Genomic DNA, 19,245 nt, shown 5'->3' with positions numbered 1-19,245 from the left:
TTGGGGTCTCAGGTTCACTGCCCGGGGCCGCGGGGCAGGGCGCGCCGCCAGCGCGCGTGGGGAGGATCCTCGTCGCCAGGCTCGTCGGCGCCGTAGTCCTCGTACTCGTCCGCCGTCCGCTCGGGCTCCACCGGCACGATGAAGGGCTCCCGCTCGGGCAGGTAGGCCCCGCCCTCGGGCACGTACGGCTCTGTCCGATTCAACATTACAGTTATGGCATGATTTGGAAGGCACACACACAGCAAAAGCTAAATCATCACCCGAGGTGATGGCAATCCAGTCTTATAACTATAAATAGAGAAGTTACAATGTCCTGATTACGTCCGTTTGCAGAGAGAATTTGGTGATGATCAAATAATGAAACAGCACTTTTTTTTTTTTTTAACCTTCAAGGATCCAGCAGTAAATACAATCATTGCACAAATACCTGGGAAGGTGTCAGAGGCTGGGCCAAAGAACCGTAAACGCAGAAACCTAGGCAGGATTTTCGCAACTGTTCAGGAGTTCAAACTCCTCGATTCAAAGAACAATTTGGGAAGATGAGGAGATAAGGGAAAGTTTTATTGGCTCCTAGAAACTGAACGCTGGAGGTGAGAATCAACTGTCACCAGGTAATATACAGTACATGACATTTTCTGTGGCTGTCTTTCCCACAGACTGAGTTACAGTCGGTGGGCGAGAAACACCAGTGATGACAGTGAAACAGGAAGAAGAAAAAGTGATGATAAAACTTTGGTTTGCAAAGTGCAATCACAAAACCCAAATGAGAATACATGTACAAAAAATAATAATAATAAGACACATGCCCTGAATCAGACACATCGCTAACAAGCAAGAGATGAGGAGATTCCATTCGGTGTTATTCCGGCATAGAGCAAGCAGCAGGCTTGGATGCAGAAGCTGATTGTAGAATTGTTAAGTGATTTTAGTGGACAGGATCACATACAAATCATTTACAAGCCACAATTAGTTTATTATTTACATAAGACATTTCTCTTTAACCAGGTTAATTGTTTTTCTCCAAATGGCATAATCTCCTCTGGTTAGTAGTTTTATTATGCGCCTCTTTCACAACTGAGGCTCCTCATGGTTGTGTGTTTGAACTTTTTTTTTTAATACTTTTCTATATTATTACCAAAATGCATCAGGCTTATAAACTAACACCACTGCTTTTGTCTCATTCAAGTTAGTATAAAGAGTCTCCACCCTCCTTTATGATGTCCACCCGGTTCTTTAACCATATATTTGTGGTAAAATTTCCATACAGACTCATTTCCTAATAAGCACGTGCGCAAACATCTCAGAAACAGGATTTTCATGTATTCAAACTGTAAGCAGCACTGGCGACTTAGAAAATTTGTTAGCCGGAACCTGAAACAGGTCAAAGATGATAGTTTTTAAAAGTTGAATTACTATGCAAAAAATATATATACACATCCATCTAAGTATGTAATGGTTAAAATATATATATATATCCATATATTTCCAGTTATTCACACATACCATAAGGCAGAGGTAATTATAATTTATTTTGTAAAGAATTAAATTATAATTTTGTGAATGAGCTGCATGAGAAATTTACATTAAAATTACTACTTTTGGTCGTATAGAAATATGCACATAAATATATAGATATATAGATATTTAGATATCAACTACTCATGCACTATTTGCTAGTAGCCAACCATATCAAACAGCAGTATCATTTTTTAAACTTGCAAGATGCTTGAGGGTGCGCTGATGAAAAGGTCACCTCTGACCACAGCGTGAGTTTCCTATTCCCAGATCAGCATATCTCCCCTGTCTCCACACTCCCCAAAGTCAGGCGTAAGAGACTTGGCCTCTGTAATTGTCAAACACTAGATGTGCACTACCAACTCTTTAAAATAAAAGTCCCAGATTTTATGAACATTAATACTATGGACAGCATGAGACAGTGTATTACTTTCAGTTGTTTGCACCATGTCATCAAAAAGTTTGCCTCAACATTAGATTCTCAAAACAATTTTTAGTGTGTATTCTTGATATTCTATAATTATATTCAATAAATACCTGTACCAAATCTTTAGCTTTAAAAAAAAAGTCACTTGATAGAATTCTTTGAACTCCCAGAAGAAATAAGGAGAGGTTTATGATGTGATTTGGCAAACGTAGAAATGTAGAAAGGAAGAGAAAATAACTCTTTGACCCGTAACAATGAAGTCATGGTTTATGCTTTGAGAGAGAACATTACTACATAATCAAAACACATAACGGAAAGAGTTGATATCTTCAAGAAATCCTCAAATCAACCTTCCTTCAATCCTAGAGAACTTCATTCCCATAAAGATTCTTAATTCAGATGAATTTGGGTTTTACAATGGCAACAACGTACCTGGATAGCCTTGCCCATTGTACGGGATGCTGGCACACTGGGATGAGTCACAGTATCCAGGAGGACCTGGGGGGCCTCGGATACCGGAGTTTCCAGGACGGCCCGGGGGGCCAGGGGGGCCTCTTGAACCTGTGGACCCTGGTGGACCTGTTCTGGATTCTCCTTGTGGACCTAGTATGGGTTTAAAACAGAGATTTCCCCTCTTGTTAACTACATCTCCCGAGGCGGTCCACAGTTCTTTGGCATCACCGCCACCTCAAGACTACATGATGCACTAGTGTATGGTAAGAAAATATTTCCTTAAAAAATCACCAGTATGAACCAAAGTGTGAAACTTTCTTACCGGTGATCCATCAGGAGTTAAGGACAGCAATACAACTACTTTAATGATTGTATCCAAAGAAAACTGACCTACCAAGAATTAAGCCAAACTAAAGATACCAGTGAGTTCCCTGGATGGTTCCCGCTCTTACAGAGATAAAACTATCTGAAGGGAATGGTCAGACTGCCAGGAGAACATGGGAGTGCCTGCCCCACACCTCCAGACTATATAAAGTAATGTTATTTCTGGATCAAGTTATACTTATTTATGGTTAACACAAATGGAAAGATTTAACCACTAGGGCTGACCTTGGTTACAGGGTCTCATGGACGTTATAATGAAGAAAAACAAGAAGTCATTTTCAATTTAGTAAACGAAGTGCACAAAACTGGACAACTATTATTTCTTTCCAAAACATCCATAAAGGAACTGTGAATGAAATCTTGCAATGTGTCAGGATTTTTAGTGAGAATATATTTTCTTAGCCCACCAGTGACATCTTGAAGAATACTAGAAGAAACAGGAAATAACACCATCCTTAAAGGCTATGTGGCCAAACAAAACAAGTGAGAATTCCATAAAAAAGAAAACAGCAACCCTGTGTCATTCAAAGCCCCTACCCTCATATATTAAAGGTACAGTGAATGCTTCATAGAACACATCCAAGCATTCTTTTTTGAACAAAGACAACATAGAAATGAGGAGGTTTATACTTCTTGCTAAAGTATAGGCCTGCATGAAGCTAACAGGATGAGGTTGTGAATCTCTCAGGGTTGTATACTCTCAGGATTTATGCTGTTTACTTATTTGATTTACTAGCAAACGTACCTGGGGGCCCAGGCAGCCCTCGAGGTCCTGGAGATCCAATACCCCTTTCACCCTTCTCTCCTGGCAAACCTAAGGAAGGACGAAAAGAGGGAGAATGGGGAGAAAATTATCTGGAAACATGTTGTTTTCATCTTAACTGATAAAACTTAATTCAAGTAATTCACTTCTTTAGGGGAAAGCAGAACCTAATTTTTCACAGAAGTTCACTCTTTAAGCCAAATTCTTTCTAGACATTTGGGTAATTCCAGATTCATGGCCAAGAAACAAATCTGGCTACAAGTCAGGGGGGAACTTATTTGAAGAAAACAAACATGCCTATTATACGTGTTTTTTAGAAACAGTAATTAAGAACAGGAATCTTGACTAAATTGTTACAACTCATTGAGACACATCTTAAAGGTATCTTATCTTGAGTAGCTCTGTTGCACGGCATCCAAACGGTTAGAATTACAGAAGTATCTAAGTTTTTCCCAGAATATTAACTGCTGCTCTGACAGAAGGGAACAGCCAGAGTCCCAAAACATCTGGAATCAAATAATCCTAGTTTTCATCTTTTCCTTCAATGACACTTATCTACCATGAAATTAAAGCCGAAGGAACACGTAAGACCAGGGCCAGGCCCTGAACAAAAAAAAACTGAAAGAATTTGCACCTAAAACTGTAAGGCGGCTGAAGTTGGTGCCCAGCTCTTGCCAGTCACAATAATTAATAAGATTTTAGCGCCTGAGTGAGTTTGCCAAAATACAGGTTTTTCCATCAACAATAACAACAACAATCAGAACATAGCATTATCTTGACTGAGATCTCCTGACAAAAGCTTCTCATGTTCTAAGATACGGATCTCTATGGCCTGCGGCTGCCTAAATAAAATGACAGGTTCATGGACACACAGCTCTTCTGGGGCTGTCCGAACAAGAATAATTAAAGCAGCCTGCCAACTTCACTCTTCCACGTGCTTTTCAACCTGACCCAGGTCCCACGCTTGCAAATTCCTTTCTTCATCCCTGCATAGCGGCCAGAGATGCCCACCTCGTTCACCCGGGGGCCCCTGCATCCCTGGTGTGCCGGGAAAGCCGGGTCGCCCCCCAGGTCCTGGTTCTCCTCTGGCTCCCGCACTACCAGGGGGACCTGGGGGACCCGGTGGGCCTGGTTGGTTGCGACTGGAGTGATAATCGTTTGGAATCTGATTCAGCATCTGATTGAATCTGCCCATCTGACCTACAAACAGAAATAAGTCTTGTTAGTAAGAAGGCCAGTAGGGAAGGGATGAGATGGTGAAACTCTTCTCTTAGTGTCTAGTGAAATCCATCTTTATTCTTCCACCTCTAGGACACATTCTAATTAGAAGCCTAAAAATGAAATAAAACACTCCAGTCATCAAGGACAAAATGATCTCTGATAAACATGTGTCTCCACAAAAATACTAACTAGTAAGCCACAGCATTACTATAAACATAAAAGAGTTGTAAACGTTTAATATGGCTCTGATAGAAAGCCCTGTGGTTTGCCAGATGATGTCACCCAAAAGAGAACCTTTCTTGAATTAAGAATTTTTTTGTGTGTGTGTACCTAAGAATGATAATCAGGCTTTAGTGTAAATTGGAATAGCCTGTGGGATACATTAAAAAATACAGATCTCTGGGCCTCATCTCCAAAGACAATGATTCACTCTGTTTAAGGTGTGGCCCAGGAACCCTCACTGTTAACAAGCAATATGGGTGATTTACGCAGGTCCCTCGGGATCACACTTCAAGAAACACTATTAAGACTTCTGCAACAGGAAACCCTGAGTTTAAGGCCATGTTCAGTTTGTATTTATTACTGAGCTTTATTACTTAATAGGCTTCATAAAATAAGAAGAGTCTGTGGAAAATAAGGAGGCGATAAAAAGGTCAGCACCAATATGTACTTTCTATGATCAAATTAACCTTGATAGGCCTTCTTCCTTCAAGTCTAGAATAATTTGAAGTTTATAGCCTTAAAAATTCCGTGTTTGCTGCTTCTACATGTACCCAGATGAAGATCACTAAAAATTTCCTAACAAGGAAATTGAAAAGCCCTTTCAAAATATGATTTTGTGTCAGATTAAACATAGGATAGCAGGCTATTACTTTACTTTGGGTTCTTGTTTTATCTTAATGACATCATTAATATATCACTAGTTTCATCTCACCAGATACAAAACTGAGAATGTATAAAAATAAGAGAGCATCAAAATGAAATAGAAATATGTATCTTAAAAACTTTCTGACTCAAACTCTACATTCTTCTGCAATAAATTTAAAAACCATTCATACATTAAAAATAAAAGAAATCTTACCACTTATCAATTGTTCACAGACTTGTCTTGCAACTGCTCGCATCATGTTCTGGGAAGCAATGTCTCCCTTGTTGATCAAATCAATGAGAATCGTTAGCATATTATTTCTATAGTTTCAGACTTCAATGTTCAACACACACAAAACAAGTAAATCAGATTTTAAGAAATACATACTCTATCGCCTTTCTCTCCTTTCAATCCAGACGGACCCTGAAATACAGGAATTTCATAGGTTAGAAACCGACAAACATGATCTAAAATTATTCACGAATGGACATGATGAAAGAGAGTAAGGTCTGCTTCCTAACGGATTAGCAAAATGATACTTCATATTTATATCCATCTTACTTGTGTTTTGTTTGTCTGTCAAAAGGAATCCTTCTGTCTTTGTCTCTCATTGGAGCACATATCCTCCAGGATAGTGCTGAGATATGAATTTTACCAGCACACATTTAGAAGTTATGTAGTCTGCATACATGTATGACGTCATTCACAACATAAGCCTGGAACTAAAATACCGAAGAGAAATTCCCGTGGTCCCATTGTTCTTTCCTTTGCATCACCATGGCTGGACAGCTCAAATTGTTACTGTAGATTATTCATGAGGTTAACCTTGGTTCAGTTCTAGTAAGAACCAGTGGAATTTGGGTCAATTTCCTAACTAAATATATATCTCTAACTTCTTGCAATTATTTTGTGTATGCGTGTACATAGAGTATAAAAGGAACCATGTGTCTGTCTTACTCAAGTGGTCCCACATCTAAATGCAGCCACACAATATTTGTCCCTACTCTGTCAAGCCTCTCGCTGGCCATGAGAGGATCTTGAACAAAGTTTTCTATAGTGCCAGAAGGTTTTGTTTTTCCATAATGTGTTTCTAGGCTGCCAAATGCTATCATGGAAGGAACATCTAAACCACTGACAAACCCAGTCAGTGCTCAGGTAATGTACCAAACCAAACCATTTCTGACAGTCTCTTAAGAATTTTGCCTGACAAACTCCAATATCTTCCTCACTGCTCTTCCTGTTTTCCCATTCTTCCCCTCTAGAGTCTGTATTCCCCACAGAAGCCAGAGTGATATCTTTAAAAGGAAGAAAAGATTAGGTCGCTCTTTTGGCTCTCAGGGCGTCCCATCACACTTAGCATGAAATAAGAATTCCATGTTATGGGCTAGATGGTCCACACAATCACCTCTCCCAGCTCTCTGGTCTTGCCTGCTACTCTTCTCCCCTTCAACTCCCTTCAGTTTGGGTACACAGGCCCCTCCATGGTTCCTTTCACATGCCAGACTCGTCCTTCACTCATTCTTCACTTGAGGCTTTTGTTCATACCTGGATCTTCTTCCCACAGATCTTCAGACAGCTCTCCCTGCCTCCACTCCAGTGTCACCTTCTCAGACAGGCTCCCTGACAACTATATATAAAATAGCCACCTTCTCCCTACCACAATTACTCCCTTGGCCCCTCACTGTGCTTCTTTTTTTTCACATCACTCAACACTACCAGAATTTACATCGTTTATATACAAGTTTTTGGCCTGTAACCCCCCTAGAATCTCCGTGGGGCCAGGGCTTTGTCTTGTTTGCTGCTGTATCGACAGATCCCAGAACACAGAAACATGCACTAGCACATTTAGTCAAACAGGTTTGGAGTCAGTGATCAAAAATATTCCACAAGGAAGGTTCCTGAAACATCCACCATACAATATCATGTGCTACAACTTAGCAAGAAGATACCAACTGCTTACAATAGCTAATGATATAAGCGAACAGTGACTGAGCCAAGCTCCCTGCTAAGAACTTTATACACCCATCTGCTAGTTTTAGTTTTAGAAATTAAAGATAAGTTAGAAAAGAGAAGAAAAAGGAGGAGCAATTTTCTACCTTAGAAGGATGAGGAAAATAAAGGGGAAAAAAGAAGGTAGAGAAGGTCTAAAGGGAAAAGGAAGGTCCAAATAAATGTTACCAAATTATAATAAGAAATGGGAGTTTGGTTCTCAAAAAATACTTGACTCTTATGGAAATGCCATTACTACTTAGTTTGGAGCCTTCTGTAAATTGCAAGGAACTTCTTTTTCTTTTTTCCTTCTTACATTTACTGTTACTTTGAGATTTTTCCTGGCGTGGTGTTATTTTTTTTTAACTTACTGCCACTCTGAAATGGTTCTAGTATATATGATTTGTAGAATTCATCTTTATTGCCAGTATCTAGAGATCACATTTCAAGTAAAGGAAGCAGAAGTTTCTTTTAGGTTTCTACTCCAGCCATCAATTACATCCGGTATATACTTATGTAAGGCTCCATTTCAGTCATACTCAAATGAAATAGAATTGTGAATGGGTAGGAAAGTTCCATGTGCTTTTAGCTGCTCTTGTGAAGTTTATGCTGTGATTCATTGAGGAAAAGAGAGTAATAAATTCATGTGCTAGGGTGCACAAGGAGTGTAAAGTATATAAGACTCCTTTCATCTTTATGCTGCTTGCTTAATTTTATGTAAACATAGAAGGCAGGCCATGTCACAGAAAGATTCTACCCTAAGTTTCTTTGACATCAAATAGTTTTTAAACTTGGTTTATATTACTTGGACAATAGTTAAAAAAAAAGAGTTCTGTCCAGAGAACAACCTTGATAGATTAGTGTCATTGTTAACAGCTGGATTTAATTATCATGGAGATTAATTTAAAGGTTTTAGAATTCGATTCAGACAAATAAGCTGCTGAAAATAAATGCACACTTCATACATACAAATGAGAAAAAGGTTGTAAAGAAGAATATAATGCTCAACAGTCATTACAGGTATTTCTGGATTGGTAATTTTAGGAACTTCAAATTCAGTTTTGAAGGTACCAACTTGGAAATGCCAGATACGCATCATGCCATCTTAACTGTTATTTTAACCAGGCCATCTGACCAAAAGGAAGTTAAACCTGTATGTGAATTGGAGCAGGGCAGTCTAAAAAAGTAAAATAGTGGATCTAAGAAACCCTTTTAATCTTAGGACTACTCTTCTAGCATCCTCAATGAAAGAGAAATGAGTAAATGCACGGCTGGCTGACACTCATGAAGGGTTAACATCTGTAAACTACAAATGGAGGCGCCACGCACCATCGTGTATTTTTCTATCTTAAGCAGCATACCACTCCAAAATAAAAGAATCATTCTGCTGACCCAGCTTTGAGTGTTTATACAGTGCAGAAATATGTGTCTTGGCTCAAAATCCCATTCTCCTTTTAAAGAAACCCTATGACCACAATTTTCATCCCAGAATATTATAACTCAGGGAGAAAACTTTAGAACCAGTACCAAGTTAAATCCATGGGTTTTGCATAGTTTCAACAAATGCTTCAAACACATTACAGCAGAGATAACATAAATACGCCAAAGCCTTGGCAACATCCTCATTATTTATGGCTGCAGTGAAATGACTCTAGACATGCAATCTGTCCACTTACTGGTCTGCCATGGTCTCCAGGCTTTCCTGGTTTCCCACTCGGTCCTGTGACTCCCGGAGAGCCTGGGCTTCCCTGCAACACACAGGCCGAGGAAGGGAATGATGTGATGAAAGAAAAAGCCCATTTAAAGTAAACTAACAAATACGGCCAACTTTAAAAGTCTTTAACAGAAACAACATACAATAGGGAAGAGTAAAACCAAGTTTTAAGATAGCATGAAAGAAAAAAATCTTGAAAATTCTCAATCTTTATGGAGTGTACAGTTCTAAAATATATATTAAGACCATTTGAAAAATATTTTTATGCATATAATCAGTTTCACAATTCACAGACTGTGACTCTAGCAAATTGGTTACAAAGTGAATTTGCAGAAAGCAATCCCTGTTTTTTGGTTCATTTGTATTACAAAACCAGAAAACCCATAAAAAGACAGGAGTGAAAACTTTGGTTGGGGAAGAAATTAAGAAAGTAGCTGGTTCTGTGCTAAGTCAGGTACCACCGTGGCAGAATCCTCCCTTGTTGCTGGGAGTCTTGCTCTCAGCCTAGAAATTCACTATTTCTTTGGTATCTTCTCTAAACTTCTGCTTTCTTCTTTCATGTCAGCACCCTACACCCCTCCAAACCATAAGAAGTTCTCCCTGTTGCTTGTAACACAGCTTCAAAAATCTTAGCCATATTTTAGTAGCCATATTTTAGTAATATCTAGTGACCAATGCTTTATGTAAAGCCTAAAATTTCCTTAAAATGGAATCATCAAGTGTTGTAAACAATTAATCATTTACTTCATCAACTATGTAAATATTAAGCTCTGTAGTAAATATTTAAAACGCAAGATTACTATATATTTAAACTCCTTTACCTGAGAACATATATAATGTTGATTGTTCATTAAACATAAATAATTAACACTTTTTAACATATGCCTTCATGTCTTCATATCTTGTCATAAGACATGAAGAGCATCCATCACTTCAGACAAGTTAACTATGATCTCACCTGGATGCACATATGTAGATACCACTCTCAAAATCATTGGCTTTGGTGTTTTCCCCAAAGATCTTAATTACAAGACCTACTAGGGTAAAACTTACTTCCTCAGAATGACTGATAGTGTTCAGTAATAAATGCCCTTAAAATTGAAATGGCATAGACCCAGAGTCTTAAAATTTTAGAACAGAAAGTAATCTGTAAAGTCTTAAAACCCCACCACCCAATGTGGGGCCAGAAGGAAATGAGGCACTAGCCAACTAGCAGCCAAGTTACTTAAGGGTATTTTTCTATTTCTCAAATGTGACTTGATTAAACAGACTTTGTATTTTTATACGTCTGTTTTCTGTAGCCCATTTTGATTTAGGAAAATAAAACAAACAGCTCCCTTGACAGTGTACCCCACAGTACAGACAGAATGTGCCTCAAAGGCCAGGTTACTGAGCTTTTCCCTAGCAAATGGGAGTAGGGATTTTGCAGTGGGGAGACAACATTCAGTTCTTACCGGTGGCCCAGGGGGGCCCCTGGGTCCCATTGTGCCGTCTTTTCCAGTAAAGCCCTATTGTAAACATAAAATTAATGATGATTAGTGAAATAATAACCAAGTGAAAAGAAAAGATGCTAAAGAGATTGATAAGAGTGAAGGGTGAAGTATTTAACCCAACTGCATGTAATCCTTCAATACAAAGACAAATATACCCTTAAAATGCTTCCCAGTTTAAGTTATGCCTTAGCTGAATAATTGATTCCCATACTTATTCCTTTCTATAGTTATAAATAAAATCATTTTAAGAGTCAAACTAGCCTTCTCCAAAGAAGGAGACTCCTTTTGTGAAGATGCTAGCTTTTGCTTTTGTGAGACTGTAAGGAAGCCTAAAGGAAGACTAACCTCTCTACTGAAGGGTCAATGTCCACAAACTGGCCCAGAAAGTATCAAAGTGGGATGAAAAGAAATGTTGCTGAGAACAGCAACATAAAAAATGAAGAAGAGTCCAACCACCTGATTCAAAACACCCGCGTTTCCTAAGGGATGGCCAGCCAGCCAGGGCAGGGCTACCAACGTCCCCACTGAGGGTGAACTTCTCTCCTCCACCCCAGAAAAGACTGAAGTTGTCTTGACTGCCTTCCACTTGAAAGAAAGGAAATCCTCAATCCTCAGCTAATTTTTTAGTGGTTTGTTGCTCTTCATCTCGCATGAAAGACCAGATCCGCATAAGCGTCAGGTTGACTGGGAAGAGAGATGTGCCCCAGGAGCATGGTGCATCACTGCACAGGCTTGCTCGTTGGCTCTCACGACCTGCCTCCGTGCAGTGCCAAATGACCTTTGCCTAGCATGAGTCACTCTGCTACCCTGTTAGCATTCATCCCAACAGAGAGATCTCCAAAATTCAGCAGAGGATTTCTAAGTCAGGTTTTTTTTTTTATAGCTCTTGCATTTCTCTGTCAAAGGAGATTTTTGTCTCATTTTCTGCAGGGAGTAAGAGTGATAATTTCATCCATATTCTTGGATTCTAGCAAAAATCAAGAGCATTTGGACAACTGCCTGCCTTAAGTACCCATGCTTCCATTGGTTTTATAACAGAGGAAGTTTAAATTATTTCCTTAAAACTGTATTAGAAATATTCCACCATGACTACCCCCCAAATATTTTCTTCCAGAAACTTATACAGATAAAGATTTCAGAATGTTTTCTGGGATATCCAGGCCTGCTTAACAGAAAACAGACTCCAAGTTCATCTGATGTAACATCAACATTGCTTCTGAGAGCCACTTAAGAAACAAAAATGCTCTGGTGGTATTGCCTGGACAGTTTGAATTGCATGTCTTCCATCTAAATGTCTCCCTCGTCTATCTAAGACCCTCTTTTGTTTATTTGTTTAGGTGAGTATTATATTTCTGAATAATTCTCCTTCAGTCAGCTGAAGAACTTCCTGATCAAACATTTTCTTTTTTCACCCCCAGTTTTACTGAAGTATAACTGACAAATAAAATTTGTATATATTTACGATGCACAACATGTTTTGAGATGCATATACGTGGTGAAATGATTACCGCAACCAAGATAACTGACATATACGTCACCTCGCATAGTTCTCATTTTTTGAGTGCAGTGAGAACATTTAAAGATCTATTTTAGGGGCGCCTGGGTGGCTAAGTCGGTTGAGCGTCCGACTTTCGCTTAGGTCATGATCTCGCGGTTCGTGGGTTCGAGCCCCGCATCGGGCTCTGTGCTGACTGCCGGCTCAGAGCCTGGGGCCTATTTCAGAGTCTGTGTTTCCCTCTCTCTCTCTGACCCTCCCCTGCTCACGCTGTCTCTCTCTCTCTCTCTCCTAGAAATAAGTAAAAATATTTAAAAAAAAATAAAGATCTATTTTACTTGCAAATTTCAGATACACTATATAGTATTATTAGTTGTAGTCACCATGCTATACATTAGATCTCTGAAGCTCATTCATCCTGAATAACTGCAACTTTGTAGCCATTTACCAACATCTCTCCATATCCCCCTAGCCTCCTGTCCTTGGCAACCACCATTCCACTAGTTGCCTCTAGGAGTTCAACTTTTTTTTAGGTCCCAAACATAAGTGAGATCGTGCAGTATTTACCTTTCTGTGCTTGACTTATTTCACTTACCATAATGTCCCCCAGGTTCAAGTTTCATCCATGTTTTTGCAAATGACAGGATTTCCTTCTTTCTTAAGGCTGAACATTATATAAATATATAATGTGTCCATCCATGAACACAGGTCTGATCAACCATTTTCTTTGAGAACAGACATATATCTAAGTTGGGGTGAAGAAGATTTTATCCTGATGTCTTCAGGGGGTCTAAGTGAGCCATCTGTGTGACTTTGTGCTACAATTTTATTTTTTTTTCTCCATTTTCAAAGCTGTAATGACTTTCAAAGCTGCTTCCCTCTAGGTAAGGTTGGATGAGAAGATCTATGGTTGTTTTCATAGGTGCACATGTATTAGATACCTATTCGTGCGGTGCTTTTATTTTTCTCTAATGGTCCCCAAAGCTGTGCCTCATTTTGAAAATCATCTATGCTGAAGACGTATCCAATTCCTACCAACTCCATCTTGGTAACAAGTCTTCCTTTCTCACTGTGGTCCTTCAGCTTCCTTTTCTGAGGTTTCTTTTCTTCCACCACAGAATTCAAGTTTGTTTGTTTTTTCTCTTTTTTTCTATTTCTTTCTCTCTCTCTTTCTTTTTCNTTCAAAGCTGCTTCCCTCTAGGTAAGGTTGGATGAGAAGATCTATGGTTGTTTTCATAGGTGCACATGTATTAGATACCTATTCGTGCGGTGCTTTTATTTTTCTCTAATGGTCCCCAAAGCTGTGCCTCATTTTGAAAATCATCTATGCTGAAGACGTATCCAATTCCTACCAACTCCATCTTGGTAACAAGTCTTCCTTTCTCACTGTGGTCCTTCAGCTTCCTTTTCTGAGGCTTCTTTTCTTCCACCACAGAATTCAAGTTTGTTTTTCTCTTTTCTTCTATTTCTTTCTCTCTCTCTTTCTTTTTCTCTTTCTTTCTTTTCCTTCCTTCCTTCCTTCCTTTCCAGCCCAGATGCCTATATCAAAGTCTATCTAACTTTCCAAAGTTGTTTATGTTTTATTAGCTGTGCACTCTGTTTTCAGCATCAGTGGTAGGGAATTAGGTAGTAGGTAGGTGGACAAGGCTAAGCAGGAAGAGGGGAATGATTTCCTGAGAAGCTTCCTCACTCTCAAGCTGGGAGATCTTGGGGGCCTCACCACAAAGCTGGAGTCACAGATTAGAGTTTGAAAGTGAAAAAGCAAAAAAGCATAGAATCTTCCTACTGCCTCATTTTTCAGAGAAGCAGTGATGGTGTCAATGGCTACCTGTCCACCAGTTCAGGAAGAGCCTGTTGATGGACATCCCTGGCAACCCACCATGTCTGCACAAAGCTCACACTGGGTAGCCATGATGGGGCCAACGAGGCTTTTGTAATAACAGCACCAAGTGAGTCAGTCCATCATCATTTCTTGATTGCAGTGTTTTTGGTTTTGCTTTCTAATTGAATAGACTGACTTGTCACCTGTGCAATCTCACTATTGTCTTTTATTGTAAAATAATTCTTCACTAATAGGCAACAATGTGGTATCATTTCCAACATCATCACAGCCTGCCTGAGCAAACTTACTCTATCTCCTGGAGGTCCCATTGGTCCCGGTGGGCCAGGTAACCCTGGGGTTCCCTATACAAAAGGAAACAAACAAGTGAAATGCTGTAATAAACTTCCTACATGGGAAAACATACTTTTTATTCTTCAAAATGCTGGGAAAAAAATTCAAGAGGCTCTGAAAAGAAACAGACAACCAGAAACAAGCACAGTGCCAGCCATATAATAGATGATTGTCAGTAAGCCCTCACCTGAATTGAACGGCACAAACTTGATGACAAAGACTAGGGTATGAAATGGAAATAATGAGAAGCACATAGCCTGGCTTCTGCTTTGCTGCTTCCTCTGGGTTTACCTTTTGAGGCACTATAAGGGCAACTTTGAAATAGCGCCTGACAAGGGGAAAAAGAGGTAGCTTCAAGAACAACTCACTGTCCGGCCGGGAAGTCCTGGCTCTCCAGCATCACCTTTCATCCCTTGGCGACCCTAGAGCAGCAAGGGGAAAAGAGTCCTCAGGCATCTTACAGAGATGAAGTGAAAAGGAGAGACATGAGTCACCTCTGAAATCTCCGTCACTTCATAAATCCAATGTAAACACATTTTGGAAGGTAGATGAATAAAACATTTTTTGGATTGATGCTCACTTTTTAAGCTATAAATGCTGTGTTCTGATTTCCATTTATAATATTCAAGGATGATTTCATATAATTATGGGACAATATACCTACTTTAAAATAACATAGTTTAACATAAGGGATTTTCATAGGAAGAAAATTTGAAGGGAGAAAAGCCATTTTTTATTTAATATATTTAATTAGTTGCTACTTTTCATAGATATTCAAACCAGTGTTATAATTTTGGTCTTTATAACTACATGCTAGAAAACACTTGTCACAAAGGCAAAGTAGAATTAATTAAAACTGGTAAATTTAGTTTAATAATAGTAGTAAGAAAGGTAAAAGCCCCAAAAGTTCCTTTTGGACATAAGAAGCTAAAAGTAGGTTTAGGTGACCCTATTGAGTGAGAAAGCCCTATCTTTCCACCTGTCTCATTTCTAGCTCTATCTGGTATCAATTATGTTTCCTCTAGGTGCCAGGAAAATTTATCTGTCCTATATTAAGGCATCTTAAAAGGGAGTTTAAACTTAAATTTAAAACTATGCAGTTATCATATTCTTATTCATATACTGTATTTTTTGTTTATTTTAGAGTATAGAAAAATATTAGAATATTAATATTCATATTAAATAAAATATCAATCCTAAAAAGTAAAACACCATTTATAACTTCAGATGAGCATTTGGAACAAAAGGTAAACATTTTATTAAAATGTTTTTTAAAGAAGTAGCGACCTAGATAAACAATGCAAGCTTGCTTTGAGGTCATAAATATTAGCAAAGTGTTGCCACACACTGAAAGTAATTTCAAAGCCTTCAGGACGTTGAAGTATATATGTATTACCTATTCATTTTTAAAGGTCAAATTAGTAGCAATAATTTTATCTACACATTATTATATTATTACATACACTATTATTATTACATACACTATTTACATATTATTACATACACTATTATTATTATATACACTATTTACATATCTGAAATCATAATCATAGCAAGTTATCTCAATGACTAACCTTGTTGAGTTCTTAGGAAACATTTGAGTTTGGCAAAATACAGTAAAAAATATTCCAGTTAAACTTAATGTTAATCCACCAGCCTCACTGAAATCCAGAGAGCCTTTGTGCTTACTTGTTCTCCGGGAATGGAGAGTCCGTTGGGTCCCTGGGGGCCTGGAGGTCCCTGGGGACCAGGAGGTCCTGTATCTCCACGAGGGCCAGGGGGCCCCTAAAGCGTACAAGAGGAAACAACCACAAAGTCACGTAATGACCTTCTAGTGTTAGCATCCAATCAGAGGCCTGTCGGCAAGTCTTAAGACATGAATCCTATGTTTGCAAACATTTTAGAAATCTATGTAGCTATAAAAGCATTTATTAATGCCACTCCTTTCTTCCCTGTATTATTCATTAAAGAACAATTGAAAAGTGCAATAAATTCATAAGAGCACTTACATTTCCCAAAGTCCCATTAGAAGCAGGTTTGTAAAAGAGGTAAAACACACTGGATATGATATATTCAAGAATTCATATGAGATCAAACCGTGAATTTCAGTGGATTTGGTGACTTTAGGCTAGTCTTGCTTTCTCTTAGACTTGGCCTTATTTCTGGAGCTAATGTGTATATAAATCAAGCAAGGAAAGAATAGATATCCACTAAGAAGATGTTCTATGCTGGAGCTTCTTTGCAACATGCCCAGGTAGAAAAGGTCCACACTTGGAGTCAGAGACCTGGGTTAGCATCCCAGCCTCACCCTTTTCTAACTGGGTTAGCTTCTCATTAGTAATATCATGACTAAAAGTATACATCATCTTCATAATATATTGCACTTTTAAGCTTGAGTTATTTTATGGAAGACAAGTATGGACCTGGTAGAAAGGGGCCAGTGACCCCCACTGAACACATACCCTCAGCTCCCTCTCTGAGACGGGTGAAAAAAAAGAGCAGCAGAACTGCTCCCAGCCCTCCCCGGCTTTCCAGTGGGACCCTGGATCTCCTGATGACTGGATTACCTGCTCTATTTCTCCATGTTGTAGCAGAACCCTGAAGTTCTTCTGATTTCCTATATGTAATTCCTACAGCAGTAAGATGCCTCAGACATTTCTTTCCCTGGCTAGTCTAATCCATGATCTTGACATCCAAAGACAAGACAGAGGTAATTAAACTTGAACTAACAAGCTCTAGGTCACACATCCCCTTAGTGGAAATTTGAACAATCATATTTCAACATGAAAACTTAAAGGCATCATAAAATATACTTACAACTGCCCCACTGATACCTCTTTCACCTCTGGGGCCTTTAGCACCAGGTCCTCCCTAAAATACATAGTAAGAACACATTTTAAGGTGAAAACGAGGAAAGTAGGGAGAAGGTGACATACAGAAATCAAATCAAGGAGTGTTCTCCAGGCAATCGATACTTCTATAGTTACTGACAATATATTGAAGTGAATTTTACATATCACACAAATATGTGGGGAAAGAGAATTTCATAACTTTGTACATTTTAAGTGCCTCACTTCCACATTCTGAACTTTTCTTAATCATTAGCAAATTGTGAAATGTATTTCAAGTTTCCTGGAAAAACCAAGCATTACTTAAATACAGCAAGGAGAAACTTGTTTGGAATTATATGGTGCATTCTTCAGTGAAAATAATATGCAAAAAGAGGAGTATCTTGAATCTTTCAGAATCTCAGAATATGTAGTTTAGTAACTGGAAATCAGGGTTCACTGAACATAGAGGAATAAATATGATAATGACATCCAATAATGTTATCTTACAAAAAAAATCCTTACTTCTCAAAAACATCTAAGTTACATCCAGGATATAATTTTATTATTACAAATATAAATCAGATAAGTCACTGTTAATAAAAAATAAATAAATGATAGTAATTCCAGTGACATTTATCCTATATGAGAGGAGCTGGTTTGTAATTAACCTAAAATCAATTTATATTATTTGCTGTGACCTAAGTACAATAAAATTTGGTGTTCTGAGAATCTCTGAAATATTCCTACATTAATTAATCATTTTCTTAAAAAAGGCTTAGAGGTGTAACTTTCATCCCACAAAACCAGCCCAGGTCAGATGCTGGATTACCTGAATCAAGGGGTTCCACATTGATTAGTGAAATCTATCACTGTAATCTTTTGTGCCCCTCCCCCATTAATAGAACTTGTCACAGACTTCCTACTCAAGTTATTCCAATACTTTCACCCAGAGCTTATAGTATCATCACATATGTCAATTTCCCTACTTGTATGTTATTCTCATCATGTATCTGCTACATAAGGCACACATATCCTAGGTTCTAAACAAGTTGTTCTTGGATCAGCCTCTCATCCGTAGCTTCATAGCATACATCGAAGAAGCTTTCGGGAGATGTTAAGAAATTTTCAAAATCATGGGATTACAGATGGAAACCAAGATTCACATCTCTAAGGAAATAGCTGTCAAATACTAGCCGATATCATTCATTCCTGCGTGACTGAAGAAATGTGTCCAAATGTGTTCAAATTTTCTTCTTGATCTATTCCATTCTGGATCTCAAAACATACCACAAAAAAATGGCCTGCAATTTAACTTGCTCTGTCCCAGAAAAGCAGATGGCTGGAAGCATTTTATGCACTACGTACGGGCAAAAAGATGATCGCTCCAAAGATTGAAGAGGGAAGACTAGAAGGACTATTGTGGGCTCCTTACCGCAGGGCCTGGTGGACCGGGAGGTCCAACGCTGTCCTGTGTACACGTGCAAGCATTTGGAAGAGCAGGGCATTTTGCTTCATCTCTCTGAAATTTTGAAAAGAATATTTACCTAGGAATTGAGACTAAAATGACTTCCAATCCTCCACCCCCATTTGTCCTTTATACACAAGGAAACCTGTTTCTCAACTGGAAGAAATAATTTGTATTTATCATTGCAAATAGTCTTATGTTGAATCTTGCTTTGATCCTTTTTATGTCTGTATGTTTTATTTTAGGAAACCTTATATAACGAAGAAATGTTTACAAAACCACCACTGGTAATTCAATACGGTTTTCTCTCTTTTCTCTAATCCAGTATCAGAGAAATGCTGAGTATCTCAGGTATCAATGCCCATTTCATTCAGAGTAAAATCTAAAATCCTTTCCACGGCCTACAAGGCCTTACACATTCTGCAAACCAGGACCACCTTGCCCATCTCATTGC

General features: G+C 38.6%; 1 protein-coding gene across 4 annotated transcripts in view; it reads right to left on the bottom strand.

Moving 5' to 3' along the window:
• Positions 1–6: 6 nt before the first annotated feature.
• COL12A1 (collagen type XII alpha 1 chain) overlaps positions 7–19,245 on the bottom strand; it is a 119,325-nt gene continuing 100,086 nt past the window's right edge. For 3 of the 4 annotated variants that reach the window (XM_077770263.1, XM_077770280.1, XM_077770272.1), the window contains 13 exons: positions 18,759–18,845; positions 17,313–17,366; positions 16,185–16,280; positions 14,864–14,917; positions 14,453–14,506; positions 10,789–10,842; positions 9,297–9,368; positions 6,019–6,054; positions 5,845–5,911; positions 4,554–4,742; positions 3,525–3,593; positions 2,375–2,545; positions 7–190 (listed from right to left, as the gene is read on the bottom strand). In XM_077770263.1, the coding sequence (XP_077626389.1) occupies positions 15–190; positions 2,375–2,545; positions 3,525–3,593; positions 4,554–4,742; positions 5,845–5,911; positions 6,019–6,054; positions 9,297–9,368; positions 10,789–10,842; positions 14,453–14,506; positions 14,864–14,917; positions 16,185–16,280; positions 17,313–17,366; positions 18,759–18,845 (1,179 nt within the window). In that variant the 3' untranslated portion in view covers positions 7–14. Of the gene's footprint in view, positions 191–952; positions 1,372–2,374; positions 2,546–3,524; positions 3,594–4,553; positions 4,743–5,844; positions 5,912–6,018; positions 6,055–9,296; positions 9,369–10,788; positions 10,843–14,452; positions 14,507–14,863; positions 14,918–16,184; positions 16,281–17,312; positions 17,367–18,758; positions 18,846–19,245 lie in introns of those variants that run through there. The other variant, XM_077770286.1, reaches the window with a different exon arrangement.

Source organism: Crocuta crocuta, unplaced genomic scaffold (genome assembly GCF_008692635.1).
Source record: "Crocuta crocuta isolate KB4526 unplaced genomic scaffold, BGI_CrCroc_1.0 scaffold270, whole genome shotgun sequence".
NCBI classification, from domain to species: domain Eukaryota; kingdom Metazoa; phylum Chordata; class Mammalia; order Carnivora; family Hyaenidae; genus Crocuta; species Crocuta crocuta.
The sequence above is the reverse complement of the archived record's forward strand: the minus strand, read 5'-3'. Positions and strand labels throughout refer to the sequence as shown.